This window comes from Cyanistes caeruleus, unplaced genomic scaffold (assembly GCF_971803275.1).
Source record: "Cyanistes caeruleus unplaced genomic scaffold, bCyaCae1.hap1.1 HAP1_SUPER_30, whole genome shotgun sequence".
Lineage (NCBI taxonomy): Eukaryota > Metazoa > Chordata > Aves > Passeriformes > Paridae > Cyanistes > Cyanistes caeruleus.
This window is the reverse complement of record NW_028256295.1, coordinates 1,282,088-1,296,287: the sequence shown is the minus strand read 5'-3', so window position 1 is coordinate 1,296,287 and position 14,200 is coordinate 1,282,088. Positions and strand designations below refer to the sequence as shown.

Sequence of the window (14,200 nt, the reverse complement as noted above, 5' to 3'; positions counted from 1 at the left end):
TTGTGGAAATTAGTGGGGATTTTGAGGGATGTTTCTGCAATTTGGTAAAGTTTTGAGAAGATTTAGGGAATTTTTGAGGATTTTTCTACAATTTTGTGGGGATTTTTCTAGAATTTTATGGGATTTTGAGAAAATTTAAATAATTTTCTGGTTTTTTTCTTGAATTTATGGGATTGCTTTGGAATTTTCTGGATTTTTTTTTGAATTTTGAGGGGTTTTGTGAAGACTTGAAGGATTTTGTGGGATTTGTCTTAGATTTTGTTGAAATTTGTGGGTATTTTGTGGGATGTTTCTGGAATTTGATAGGGTTTTGCGAAGATTTAGGGAATTCTTTGAGATTTTTTTGAATATTTTGGATTTTTTCTTTTTTTTGGAATTTTATAAGATTTTGAGAACATTTGGGGCAATTTTTATGAAGATTTTGATGAATCAAATAGAAAAATAAAAGGGTAAAACTACTGAAATTTTGGTAAACAAAGGTTAAAAGCAAAACCATCCAAAGGGACCTGAATTCCGCGCTAAATGCGCATGGTTTGGCCTAACATCAGCCAAATGGGGTTAAAATCATCCCAAGGGGTCCAAATGCAACCAAAAGGGCATAAAAATGCCCAAACTGGTATAAAACCCACTCCAAATGGCCTAAAATCACCCTTGGATCTCCCAAATGGGTGCAAGATCCACCCTGAAAGTCGCTGGTTTTGCCTCAAATCACCCAAAGGGCCCGAGCATCCCCCAGCCTGGCCTGAAACGCCCAAAAGGGACCTGAAATCACCCAAAAAGGGCTCGGTTCGAGCGGCACCGGGACTGGGAGTGAGACCGAGATCGAGACTGAGACCGAGACTGAGACCGGGCCTGAGACTGGGACTGAATCTGGCACCGGCACCGAGACCGGCACCGCTCCGGGACCGGGACTGAGACCGGGACCGGCACCGCTCTGGGATTGAGATCGACACCGGGACCGGAATCGGCTCCGGGAGTGCCCCGGGACTGCTCCGAGACTGAGAGCGAGGCCAGCACAGGGACTGGGATCAACACCAGGAGTGATCCGAGACCGAGACTGAGACCAGAACCGGGATCAGCACCGGGATCACTCCAGGACCAGCACTGGGATCAGCACCAGGATCACTCCTGGAGCAGCACTGGGATCAGCACTGGGATCACTCCAGGACCAGCACTGGGATCAGCACCGGGATCACTCCAGGACCAGCATTGGGATCAGCACCGGGATCACTCCTGGAGCAGCACTGGGATCAGCACCGGGATCACTCCAGGACCAGCACTGGGATCAGCTCCGGGATCACTCCAGGACCAGCACTGGGATCAGCTCCGGGATCACTCCAGGACCAGCACTGGGATCAGCACCGGGATCGCTCCTGGAGCAGCACTGGGATCAGCACTGGGATCACTCCTGGAGCAGCACTGGGATCAGAACTGGGATCACTCCAGGACCAGCACTGGGATCAGCACCGGGATTGCTCCAGGACCAGCATTGGGATCAGCACTGGGATCACTCCTGGAGCAGCACTGACACTGGGACAGGAACTGCTCGGAAGCCAAGACTGAGACCAGGACTGAAACCAGCACTGGCACCGGCACTGAGACCGGCACCGCTCCGGGACCGAGACCGGGACTGAGAGTGAGATGGAGACAAAGACTGGGACTGGGAGCGCTCTGGGACCGACACTGGGACCACCACAGCTCCGGGACAGAGATCGACACCGGGACCGGAATCAGCTCTGGGATCGCTCTGGGACCACCGCGTTCACTCCGGGCAGTTTTGGCCGTGCCCCCGGGCGAGACTGGGGAGGGCTGGGAGGGATTGGGAAAGAACTGGGAGGGAACTGGGAGGGAGCCCTGGGCAAGGCGGGACCGCCTTGGTTCGCATCGTTCCGGTGCAGCCATCCCGGTCCATGTGGTCCCGGTCCATGTGATCCCAATCTCTGGTGCTGATCCATACGGTCCCAGTCTGTGCAATCCCAGTCTGTGCAATCCCAGCCCATGGATCCCAGTCTGTGTGATCCTGCATGGCACACACTCCAAGAGTCTGGAATTCCAGTTGCCAGCAAGGAAAAGATGTTCCTGCCCTTGAAGGCAAAGCTCTTGAGAAGGGGCCGAGAGCCAAGTGCAGCAAGATCTTACAGTGACATTTCCCTGCCAGCCCCCAGAACTTCACCCATGCTTGTTGTAGCTCCTGGATTGGGAATTAAATCAGGGCAGGGTCTCTGGTGGGAGCTGCCCTGGTGCAGAGAGACGCTGATGTTAGCGTTCAGGAACACACATAATCACAGATTGATTATATGCAGGTGCTTGATTGAAGCACATGGGAACTAGGGGTATCAGCAACCCAAATCTAGCTCCATCATCTTTGTCCAAAGTGCACATATTTATACAATTTCAGCTGGAGCAGTAATCACTGTAACAACCTTATCAATATTGCTTCATTAATATTGCTTGATGAGCTTTATCAATATTGCTTCATGAGAGTTAGCTCATCCTTGTAAGAACATGTACGAATCTTATCTCTGGGTGGGTATCTTGGAATCCCCAAGTACCAGTTCCCGTTACTGTAAACATTTCAGCTTGCTAGACCATCCCCAATACCAGACATTCTTGTGGCTTACTTTTACATGGTTTTAAGAAACATTTTCAGAAACATTTAACCCCAGAGTAACAAGGCTTTCACTGCTGTGGTGTCACAGAGAGTGGAACACTGGGGCTGTCACTGCTGTGGTGTGTGATAGATTGACATTTAAGAAAAAAAGACAAACAGCTAAAGAAGTTAAGGTTGCTGGAGGGTGATGGGAGTTTATTCTCCTGGCCTATAACTGGTCATTTCCAAGAACTGACAGTAGTTTTGACCATTGAAATGTGACATCAACCTGTGAACATCACCCTTTAAATCTTAAGCCTGGGAATTTATCTTTCTCTTTGGTTTCTGGCTTTTGAAGAGGTAACAGGGCTCTGGTTCATCCTCTTCCCCCACAAACAGGACAAGGCCGCGGGGGGAGCGGGGCTGGCCGGAGTTCTGCGGTTCCTGGCGGGGGATGGAGACTGTGAAGTGACAGGAGCCCCGTCCCAGAGGGAAGTACTCCCATCTGTCCTACTGGTCTGGCCTTAATGTAAATCTTTGAGTTGATCAAAGGGTCATTGCTAAACAAAACCTTGGTTTTGCCTGCTGACATTGCTGGTCAGGCAGTGTCCCAGGAGATGCTCTTGATGGTTGCCTCTTTTCCTGGGCATGGCACTGGAGGAGGTCCAGGCCCAGGTGATGCCACTGAAGGAAATGTGCCCTCAGCCCAGGGACGCTCAACACAGACTCCCCCAGCCCCTTGGGGCCCTGCCTCTGGTCACAGCAGCCCCTGCCTGGCTCCTGCCTGCCCACACCGTGGTCAGCCCTGCCTGCTCCGGGACATGGGGCTCAGCCAGGGCTCGTGCTGTGTGGGCTTTGCTGGTGGTACCAGCCGGACACTGGGGTGAGAGCTCCATCTCTTTATTGGAACAGAAGAGCTGTGCTGGGCCCTGCCCTGGCAGGAGGGACCCACCTTCAGTCCAGGCCACAGAGCAGGGCGGGTCCCTTCAGGGACACAGGGCCTTGCTTTGGGTGGTGGCAGCATCTGCACAGCAGCAAGCTGGTAATGCAGCTGTGACAGGGACATCACATATGGGCATGGAGATGTGAAATGTGTGGTGCAGGTGTCCTTGAGGGAGGTGTTGGCCTTTCCTGTGAAGCTGCAGAGGGGAACCTGTTGAGAGAGGAGATGGCTGAGGCCCCAGCTGCAGCTGGCACACAGGGACCCTCTTGCACACTGCGAGATTCTCACTGTGCTCAAAGTTTCCCTCTGAAGACTAAGAGCTGAATGTGGATGGGCTTAGCAGCTGATCTGCAGGCCAAACAATTGAGGTAGCAAAAGAAGAAATTGAGAAAATACAAGTTTATCCATAACAAGGAGGAAAGCAAGGCCATTTGCATGGAAACCAATAAAAAGGGATATAAGGGGTATTTGCAGTTGTAATAAATGGAATTGTTTCCTGCTAACTAAATTGTAACTGTTATTAAAGTTCTTATTAGAAACAATCAAGAATCAGTGTTACAAAGCAGATGTACCCCTTTGCAGATGTTACATGTCAAAATTAAGGTACAGGATGTAGTTTAGAAGATAAATGGTGTCTCAAGACCAAAACTGCCTTGAGATGGACCAAAATTAGAACAAATTTAGGCATTGGGCCTAAAGATTAGTAAACATAAGGCTAATTAATAGACTTACATAACACAATGCTCAGTATGTATGCACAAACCTGTAAGGTTATCCAAAGGACAACAAGGAAGAAGAGAAGCCTTCGCCAAAAGACCACCAAAAGAAGACTGAAGACCCCCTAACAACAAGTGAGGCATGTGCCGTGAAGAAAAGTGATGTAAAGTCAGAAAAACTTGAAATAGGAGGGAACTTAGAGGAAACATTAAGGAATATGTATAAGCATACAGTATATAAGTTTAGCTTGAAGTGCTTTGTTTTGAACTTGAGGCAGGGTGGGAAGCCTCTGTACCCTGGTCGGTTTTGCTTATGCTTTAATCATACTTAATTACTAGCAGATTATATATATATACATTTTAATTTTTATTAGACTGTAGTATTTTACTAAACTGTATTCTTTTATACGACATTACTATTCAATTTAGTAAATTGTATTCATTTTTAATTAAACTGCCGTTAACCCAAGGGACCTAGTTGTCAAAATTCTAATTTCATTTATAACAATATTTTAACAAAGAAGGCTGTTACAACAACATTGGTATTTACCAAACATGACACAACATGAGCTATATTAACAAAGAAGGCCCCTTACGGTGACAACATCCTACTGTTCAAACTGTAAAACATCTTTGTGTACTGATCAGGAGGTCACGATTTACTCTTTACAATCCTGATGCTGAATGTCTCCTGAGGAGGTCTGGTCAGGGAGAAGAATGAGCCCCTTGTGGGCTGCCCCTGTTTGGACAACCTGCTCCTCACCCTGAGCCTCAGCATGTCTGACATCGCCCACCTGGGACTGACATCCCAAAACATTGAAAACATTTCTCATTATAATTTTTCTTTATAATTAAAATCTAATTAATTAATAAAAATAATTTTTTAAGTTTATAATACTATTATTCTGAATTTTTATAACCTAATTTTTATATTTATATAAAAGAATTGATACATTTTGCGCAACTAAAAACATTATCGGTCCTTGGTTCCAAGTACCACAATTCCCTTCATTAATTAATTGACCACTATTTCTCCCTCTTTATGCTAATTACACATATTTTTAGTCCTTTGATCATCATTTTTATCATTTTCTCAGACAGGTAAAAGGGGCCACTTTGGGGTCCATGGGGACTTTTCTGAGGAACATTTGGGGCAGTTTTGGGTCGGGGGACAGAACTTAGAGAGAACTTGGGGGTCTGGAGGACACATGGGGAGCCGGGAGGGCACTTGGAGCGGCATTTAGGGATTCTGTGAGACAATTCGGGGTTCGGGGGAGCACTTGGGGGTCCAGGGGGGCACTTGGAGGTCAGGGAGGGGAATCTGGGGGCCCTTCGGGGTCCGGGCGGGCACTTGGGGGGCTGTGACAGGGAATCTCTGGGTCGCGGGGGATGATGGGAGTTGTAGGCGCCGGTATAATGAGGCTTCATGGGCCGCGGAGCATCACGGGAGTTATAGGCGCAGCTTCAATGGGTTCCGGTACGGCGCGGGGCATGACGGGAGATGAAGTCCCGCCCGGAATAGCGCTCTATGGGTGCCGCGGAGCATGATGGGAGCTGTAGTCCCGGAAGCGGCTCGGAAGGCGCGTTCGGCGGTGTGGGGAAGCGCTTGGAGAAGACTTCTGCGTCCGAGCTGCAGGTGCTCTGGGCGAATGTACACGGCTCGGGAGCACTTGGGGGGAACCTGCGGAGCTGTGACCGGGCTCTTTAGGTCTCGGGGCACGGCAGGAGGTTTGGGCGCGGAACTGTGTTGTGGGATGATGGGAGATGAATTCCCAGCAGTGGCTGGAAGGGGCATCTGTGGGGTCGGGAGCATTCAGGGATCCAGGAACGCTTTGGGGGGCCTCGAACGGGCGCTGAGGGGGCAGTCGGGGATCCTGAAGGGTCTGGGGGACACATGGGACCTATGGGGGGCGATCCCGGGGTTCTGGGGAGTGCAGGGCATATTCCCAGTTCCTCACAACCTGGTCTCAGTTGCCCCCTGGAGACTCCTACTCACTGCCAGTCTGATCCCAGTCTGATCCCAGTATGATGTCAGTACACAGCCAGTGCAATCTCAGCCACTGCCAGGATGATCCCAGTATAAACCAGTCCCTGCCAGTGCTGCCACTCCTTGGATCCCCCAGCGCTCTCTGTGTTCCCCCCTCCCACATCTCCCCAGAGGAGCCCCAAGGGCTGGCAGTCCCCAGCCAGGGTCCCCAGCCAGCCCCAGGTTGGATCTGCAGCCCCCAATTTTCCCAGTTTCCCTCTCCTTTTCCCCGGGCCGGGTTCCCCCCGTCCCCAGCGGGTGGGAGCAGCGGAGAGCCCCGCGCTGCCCATCCCGACCTGTCCCGGCTCCATCCCCGCTCCTGCCGTGGGCTGTGAGGGGTTTGGGAACGGGGCACTGAGGGTGTCACTGCTCCTGGGGGAGGAGGAGGAGGGATGGAAGAGGAGGGATGAAGGAGAGTGAGAAGGGATGGAAGTAGCAGATGGAGCTGGTGTTACGGAGGAGGAGGAGGAGGGATGGAAGAGGAGTAAGAGGAAGAGGAGGGACAAAGGAGAATCAGGGAAAGGAGAAGGAACCATGAGGTTGAGCACTCCCTGAATTCACACCCCCATCCTAGAGGTGACTGGGGAGGGGGAGCTTGGCCCAGATATCTAGGGAGGACCCTGGGTTGAGTTTTTTTGGGGGGATGTTTGGAGAATTAATAGTTCCAAAGCTGAGCGGAAAATGCCCATTGGGGCAACATTGGGGGTTCCCAGTGGCAGCTGCTGGCAGAGGCAGCCTGGAGGAGCAGAGCTCTGTGACCCACAGGACCCCAAAGTGGGGATCCCAGAGAGGGGGATCACCACGATTCATGGAACCCTCAACAGCCTGGAGAGCAGCAGAGGGGAGTCCTTTGACCCCCTGCACCCTGAAGCAGAGAATAAAAGGAGAAGCGACACTGGAACCCCAACCCCCCCCTCCCCATCTCTTAGTGTTGAGGTGAATATGGGGAAAATTTTCGGATCCCTGGGAAACCCAGCAGCCCGAGGAGGGCAGGGACCGAGTGGATGGCGGACCCCAAGTACAAGAGTGAAGCCCAGCAGGTGGGACAGGGGGGAACCCCTGAACACCAAAGAGGAAAGACCAGAGATGGGGAACTCCTTGGAGGCATTTTCAGGGCTGACTGGGAGGTTTTTTATGGACTCCAGATGTCCGGTGACTTCTAGAGATGGACTTGGGCAGAAGGAATCTAACCCAAGGTTCTTGTGCATTGTATTCTTCCCCAAACCAGGATTTCCCATTCCCAAACCTTGGCCAGATGGAGAAGGAGGCTGCTGTGAGGAAGAGGAAGATGCCCCAGGACACCCGGGCAGGTGAGGAGGAAGTCAGTGCCCCTTTCCCCCTCTCTCCTGCTCCATCTCCCAGCCCAGCCTGGCCCCCGGCTGCAGGACAACCCCGCTGCCGACGCCGTCCTGCCGGGGACGCACTGGGGGGATCTCCTTCCCCTTCCCTCTGGCACGGAGGCAAATCCCATCCTCTCCTTGTCCTTCCTCCCCCAGACAAGGAGCTGAGGATGGAGACCAGGGAGGACAAATCCCCACGGCAGAACCTCGTGGAAGAGGACGTTTTGAGTGGCTCCACGGTGCAGGACTCCAACAGGGAGGAAAATCCCCAGAGGTCCCGCAGGAGGAGGGGCTCCAAACCCATCCCAGGGTGCTCTGAGGAGGAAAGACCCACCCTGTGCCGGGAAGGCGGCCAGAGATCCAGCCAGGGCTCTGAGCTGGTGGTCCATGAGCAGCCTCAGGATGGGGAGAAGCCCTACAAGTGCTTGGAGTGTGGGAAGAGCTTCAGCCACAGCAACAGCCTGATCCGCCACCAGATGATCCACACTGGGGAATGGGCCTACGAGTGTGGGGAATGTGGGAAGGGCTTCAGCTGCAACTCCGAACTCATCATCCACCAGCGCATCCACACTGGGGAGAGGCCCTACGAGTGTCCCGAGTGTGGGAAGAGGTTTCAGAGCAGCTCTGATCTCCTCAGGCACCAGCAGATTCACACTGATGAGAGGCCCTTCCGCTGCCCTGACTGTGGGGAGGGCTTCAAGCGAAACTCCCACCTCATCGGGCACCGGCGCATCCACACTGGGGAGAGGCCCTATGAGTGTGGGGAATGTGGGAAGAGCTTCAGCCACAGCTCCTACCTGACCATCCACCAGAGGACCCACACTGGGGAACGGCCCTATGAGTGTGGGGAATGTGGGAAGGGTTTCAGCCAGAGGTCCCAACTGACCATCCACCAGATGATCCACACTGGGGAGAGGCCCTACCAGTGTCCTGAATGCAGGAAGAGGTTTCAGACCAGCTCCCATCTCCTCAGGCACCAGTGGATTCACACGGATGAGAGGCCCTTCCGCTGCCCTGACTGCAGGAAGGGGTTCAAGTACAACTCCACCCTTGTCAGGCACCGGCGCATCCACGCTGGAGATGGCCCTACAAGTGTCCCCAGTGTGGGAAGAGCTTCACCCAGATCTCTAACTTGACCCAACAGCAACAGAGGCACTGGTAAGGGAAGCCTCTGCCTCGAAGCTTGGGCCCTGCGAGCCCAGGAAGAAACTCCACCCTGGACCCCTCGTGAGGTGACAGCCCAGGGATTTCTGATTGGGTTTGGGCCCCTGGGGTTTTTCCCTTGCTGTGTTCCCAGTGGTCCCTGACCTTGAACTCCACCCTGGTTCTCAAACCCCATCTCCCTGCCTCTGTTTGGGGCTGTCTCTGGATCTGAGTTTGTTCCTGAGCTGAATAAATGGTTTCCTGAGCAGAATCCCATCTCGTTGGTGTCCCCGACTGGTTCCTGGTAAATGTGGCCTCCGTGGACATGATGTTGCGGCCCCGGAATGCAAGACCCCACAAAATTGAGACCTGCCCCCAGAGCCCCCCAAAATTCCCTAAAATTCACCCAAGTCCCCCAAAATTCCTTTAATTTCCTTAAAATGCCCTTTTTGTCCCGCTCCAGGACCAGGTGCCTCGGCTGGATCTCAGGGAAAGCCCCAGGAATTTGGAGGGGGTCTCTCCTCCCCTGCCACTCCCAAGAACCTGCTGCTTTTGGGAAAAAAAAAAAATTAAAAAATTATTTGGATTCAAGGAGGGGTTCCCCCATTTTTGTCACATTTTTTGGGGGTTCTCCCCCAAATTTTATCCTTTTTTGTTTTTTGGTTTTTTGTTGGGTTTTTTTTTCTATTTTTTGGTGGCTTTGGCATTCTTCAAAGTGGGCTTTTTTTTGGAGAAGGTTCCCACAATTTTTTTGAGGGGTCCCTCAATTTCTTTGGGGGGAATCACCCCCTCCCTCAATTTTTCCTCTGTCCCCCTTTCCCCAAAATGGGGTGGGGGTGGTCTTTTTTTTCTTTTTTTTTTTTTATTTTTACCTTTTTTCCCTTTTTTTCCCCTCTTTTTATTTATGTGCATTTAATTTGGGGGGACTGGGGCAGGAATTTTGGAGAGGTGTCGCCAAGGGTGCTGGAAAAGTTGGGGGCACTCCCATCCCCAAAAAAACGGGAAAAATCCCAGGAAATCTGGGGTTTCCCCCCCTACCCAAAGTGCGAAAAATGTGAAATAAAAAATTTATGTTCTCAGCTTTTTGGTGATTTTTGAGGAAGGGAGTTGCAATTTTGGGGGGCTTCTTGGTCACTGGTTTTTTGCAGGGGATCTCCTGAGTTTTGGGGTGGAATTTGGGAAACTGGGGGGAATTTGGGGGTTTGGGGGGGAAATTTGGTGTTTTGGGGAGAACTTCTGTTTTTTTAGGGGGAGGATTTGGGGTTTTGGGGGGGAAATTTGGGGGTTTTGGGGAAAAATTTAGGGGGTGGGGAGAATTTTGGGGGGAAAATTTGGGATTTTTGGGAAAATTTGGAGTTTTGTGGGAAATTTTTTAGTCTTGGGAGGATCTGGGACTTTTGAGGGTGTATGGGGGGTTTTCGGTTTTGGGGGGGATTTGTGAGGAATTTTGGGATTTTGGGGGAGGAATTTGGTGGTTTTAGGGGGAAATTCAGGGGTCCTGGGAGAAGTTCTGATTTTGGTAAGGGGGATTTGGGGAGAATTTTTTTGGTTTGGGGGAATTTCCATTGATGGGGAGGGGTCCTGATCTCATTGAGGAGGGGCACTTTGGGGAGGCCTGAATTTGGGGAGGGGTCTCAAGTGGGATTCCCGATTTTGGGGCAGGGTTTGGGTTGGATTTGGGGAGATTTTCCAGCGATGGCGAGGCATCTCAGGAGTGCGATTTGAGGAGAGGTCTCATCAGGGCACCATCCTGAGCTGGAAGCGAGGGGGATGTTGGGAGTGGAATCTGGGGAGGATCCGGGGGGAGATTTTCCAGCCATGAGGAAGGGTCCCGGTCCCGGGGCAGTTCCTGAATTTGGGGAGCAGTCTGGAATTTGGGAGGGGTCTCATTGGGGCAGCAGGTGGAGCTGGAAGGGGGGCACAATGTTGGCACAGCCGCTCTCCAGGGGGGCCGTGGGCAGCTCCTCGGGGGGTGCTGGGGGTCGCGGCCGCAGGCGCTGCAGCAGCGAGGTCAGGAACAGGAACAGCTCTGCCCACACCAGCGCCTCCCCCAGGCACAGCCGCTGCCCTGTGGGGAGGGGGCGTCAGCACCGCCCCACCACAAAGGGTTGGGGGTCCCAAAAGGGTCTGTGATCCCAAAAGGGTCAGGGGGTCCCAAAAGGAGCTGGGGGTTTCAGGGGTTGGGGATCCCAAAAGGGCCTAGGGGATTCCAAAGGGTCTGGGGACTTTGGGGGCTACGGGATCCCAAAAGGGTCTGGGGTTCCAAGAGGGTCTGGACTACTCCAAAAAGGGTTGGGGGGTCCCTAAAGGGTCTGGGAGCTTTGGGATTGGGGTCCAAAAATGGTCTGGGGGTTTCAGGGGTGGGGGTCCCAAATGGGTCTGGGGTCCCCACCCCGAGGAATTTTGGGATTCCAAAAGAATGTAGGGCCACACCCCAAAGGAATTTGGGGATTTTTGGGATTCCAGAAGGATTTAGGGCCCCACCCCAAGGATTTATGGGATTTTTGGGGTGCCCACTGGCCGAGAAGGGCACAAAGGCCTCATTGCACTGGAACTGACCCTGCTCATCTAGGATGTTCCCAGGGTCAAATTTTGAGGATTTTTGAAGGATTTAGGGTTGTATAGGACTGAGCTCAGCAGGGGGTAAATGTCTGTGTCCTGTGGGGTCAGGTGTGTGGCCAGAAGTGTCATTTGGGGTCAGGTGTGGGGTCAGAGGAGTCCTTTAGAGTAATTTGGGGTTATTTGTGGTGATTTGGGTTCATTGGTGTCATTTGGGGTTACTAGGGTGTAAGAGACAGTCTGAAGTTTCCCTCATCTGCCTTACAACCATCACAAAAACAGAGACCAAGACCCTGAACACTCCGAGGGAATTTGTGCAGGGGTTCTGGCCTGGTTGAGGTGGAAGCTTGCCAGGTGATGGTTTGCAGGTGTGCTTGTTGTGCTGTCAAGGTACACTGCCTTCATTCCTGCTGCTGAGCAGGGACTTGTAAGGAGCGGCCTGTTCTGTACCTTACACCTGCTTCCCAGAGCAAGGGGTCTCATCACAATAGCCTGGGAATTTCCCCACCTCTTGGCCAGCTGCCCCTCGCTTTGAAACAGTCTGTAAAAGTGACTTTTCCAAGTTACTTTCTTTGAGAGAGATCTCCCCATGGAAGAAGACACCAGTGACCCCGTCTCGTCTGTTGGTAACTATAACCACCTCTTTTCTCTCTTTACGTTGGCTCTTTACCCCTCTCTCCCTCTTTCCCTCTCTCCCTCTTTCTCTCCCCCTCTCATCTATCACACAACCCATGTTGCTGGCACTAAAATAAAGGTGCATTATTGCTGTTGTGATTTAAACTGAAATCCCCTGGGGTCCTTTTTGCACTCTGAGCTCAAACGAACCTCTCACGACTCCCACTTGTGTTAGGGGATCGTGACACTCGGCAGCGGGGTGACCCAAGGTGCGGCTTAGAGCAAATGCTCCACGGCACAAGGATATTGGTAGGCACATGGTGGAGACAAGGATGAGGAGGAGACCTCCAGTATGGGTTCCAAAGGCTTTTACTCCACTGGAGGGCCCAGGGACTGAAGACTGAGAACACAACTGTGTGTGGGGTTTTTATATGGGGGAGGCCAGAGGGAGGGTACAAAATTTTAACCAATAGGAAGAAGCTGTGGGAGGAGTGGAAGGTTCCATTCAACAATACAAGAGGGGAAACAAGGGGAGCAGAGTGGGTCACATGGGCCAATGGGGCATTGGAGATCAGGGGATTTCCAGAGGGGTGGCTCAGGTAGGAGGCTGGCCTAAGGGAAGACTGACAAATGGGTGTAATGACAGATGGGGAACATGAGAAAACAAGGGGTGGGCTTGAGGCAGGATTTGATAGGTGGGTAGGAAGATACAAACTAGGAGCAAACCAATGACTTAGGGGAATAATGGGAGAAACCATTCAAACAAAACACACCACAACAATAAGAACTGTTAACCATTACAGGAGGTGGCATCTTCAGGAGGCAATGGATGTGAGTGAGCCCTTGCCACATTGACACTGATTGTTCTGTGTGGAAAGGGACACTGAGAACTTGCCTCCAGCATTCTCCATGGATCTCAAACTGCCATGTGCCAGGGCTTCCAGATAATCCATGTTCTGATCTCAATCTAGAAGGGAGCACAGATCAGAACCCTTTCCATGGTGCCCCCAGTGGAGCCACGTCCGCCTTTGTCCGGCAGGAAAAGGGATGCGGGAAAAACGGGCAGGTGCGCCCCTGCTCCATTTGTGCACCAGGCCTGAGCCTCAAATGTTTCTGGTTTCTTAGCTAATTTCTCCCTGGCTCCTTTTTAACACAAACAAGAGAATAGCATCGCACAGTCCAGTTTGACAAATAAGGCTTGTGAACAACTGAGTGCTTCCACTAAATTAAAAACGCAATGTGTTTGAAAGCCGACCTTCTGTTTGCCCAGGCCTCCTCACCTCTGTAGATGAAGTGGCTTTATGCTGCTGGTATGTGGGTTTTAGGAGTATGTGGGTTTTTATCTGTGATAGAGATGAGGAAGTGTTGAACTCGTTCCAATGAGCTGCCAAAAGCAGTGACTTTAGTCCCTCTTTGGCTGGGGAGCAGCACTGGCCTTGTTGAATGCTGGCAGCAGCATGAGCAGGGCTCCTCCAGCAGCAGGGACACGTCACAATCCAGGAGGGAACTGTGGCACCAGAGGGGACGGTGGCACCAGAGGGGACCGTGGCACCAGCCATGCCCAAGGTCTGAACAGGGTGGCAAAGTCAGGTGGTGCTACCCGGCTGCATGAGCAGCCCAGGCAAGGCCTGGTGAGGAGCCAGGTCTGGGGGCCATCCAAGGAGTCCTGTCAAGAGCAAATGGTTCTAATATTCTCTCTGGGATGAAAAAGGAGCAATCTTTAGAGTGAACTGGTGCTAATAAATATTTGCTCACATGTGGTGGGGTTTCTCTGCAAATGGGCTTTGATGGGAAATTTCTGACCACATTTAGTTTTACTCTTTAAGTCGAGCACCTGAGTAGCTTTGTTGAGGAACAGAGAATTGTTTGTAGCTCAGTATTTTCTCAGGAGGAGCCTTACATTTTAGCACAGGAGGAAGGTAAGGCAAAGTTTAAAAGCTTTCCCCTCCTGAAGTGACACACTTTCTGAGGAGTCTGAGGAGAATTCCCCTCAGCCACTGCCAGGGCTGTTTGCCTCCTCTGCAGGCTCAGGATTCTGGGAGTTCCACGAGCCTCAGCTCCCACAGTATTTTCCTCTGAATATTTCTTGTTTTGCAGTACACAGAGAGAATATATTGTGACAGATTCTCCTCTGGGTTTTGAGGTGAATCTCAGTAATTCTGTTGATTTTCATGTCCAGATGAACTTTTGGTAGATAGGAAGGAAAAGGGAAGAAGTACCATGGAAAATCAATTGCTCAAAATAAGAGAGGCTCAACCACAGTAAAAA

The 14,200-nt window shown here is 51.7% G+C and overlaps 1 protein-coding gene across 1 annotated transcript; it reads left to right on the top strand.

Moving 5' to 3' along the window:
* The first annotated feature begins 5,830 nt into the window (after positions 1-5,830).
* Positions 5,831-9,837, top strand: LOC147645256 (uncharacterized). The gene is made up of 3 exons (XM_086874842.1): positions 5,831-5,885; positions 7,504-7,585; positions 7,772-9,837. The coding sequence occupies exons 2-3, from the start codon at positions 7,531-7,533 to the stop codon at positions 8,749-8,751; spliced, it is 1,035 nt and encodes a 344-aa protein (XP_086730968.1). The 5' UTR covers positions 5,831-5,885; positions 7,504-7,530; the 3' UTR covers positions 8,752-9,837.
* Positions 9,838-14,200: the final 4,363 nt, after the last annotated feature.

Bases quoted from the DNA above. Each gene is read 5' to 3' on its own strand.
- LOC147645256 (XM_086874842.1), top strand. From the start codon at position 7,531: ATGGAGAAGGAGGCTGCTGTGAGGAAGAGGAAGATGCCCCAGGACACC. The intron at 7,586-7,771 runs GTGAGGAGGAAG...TTCCTCCCCCAG, and splicing joins GCCCCAGGACACCCGGGCAG to ACAAGGAGCTGAGGATGGAG.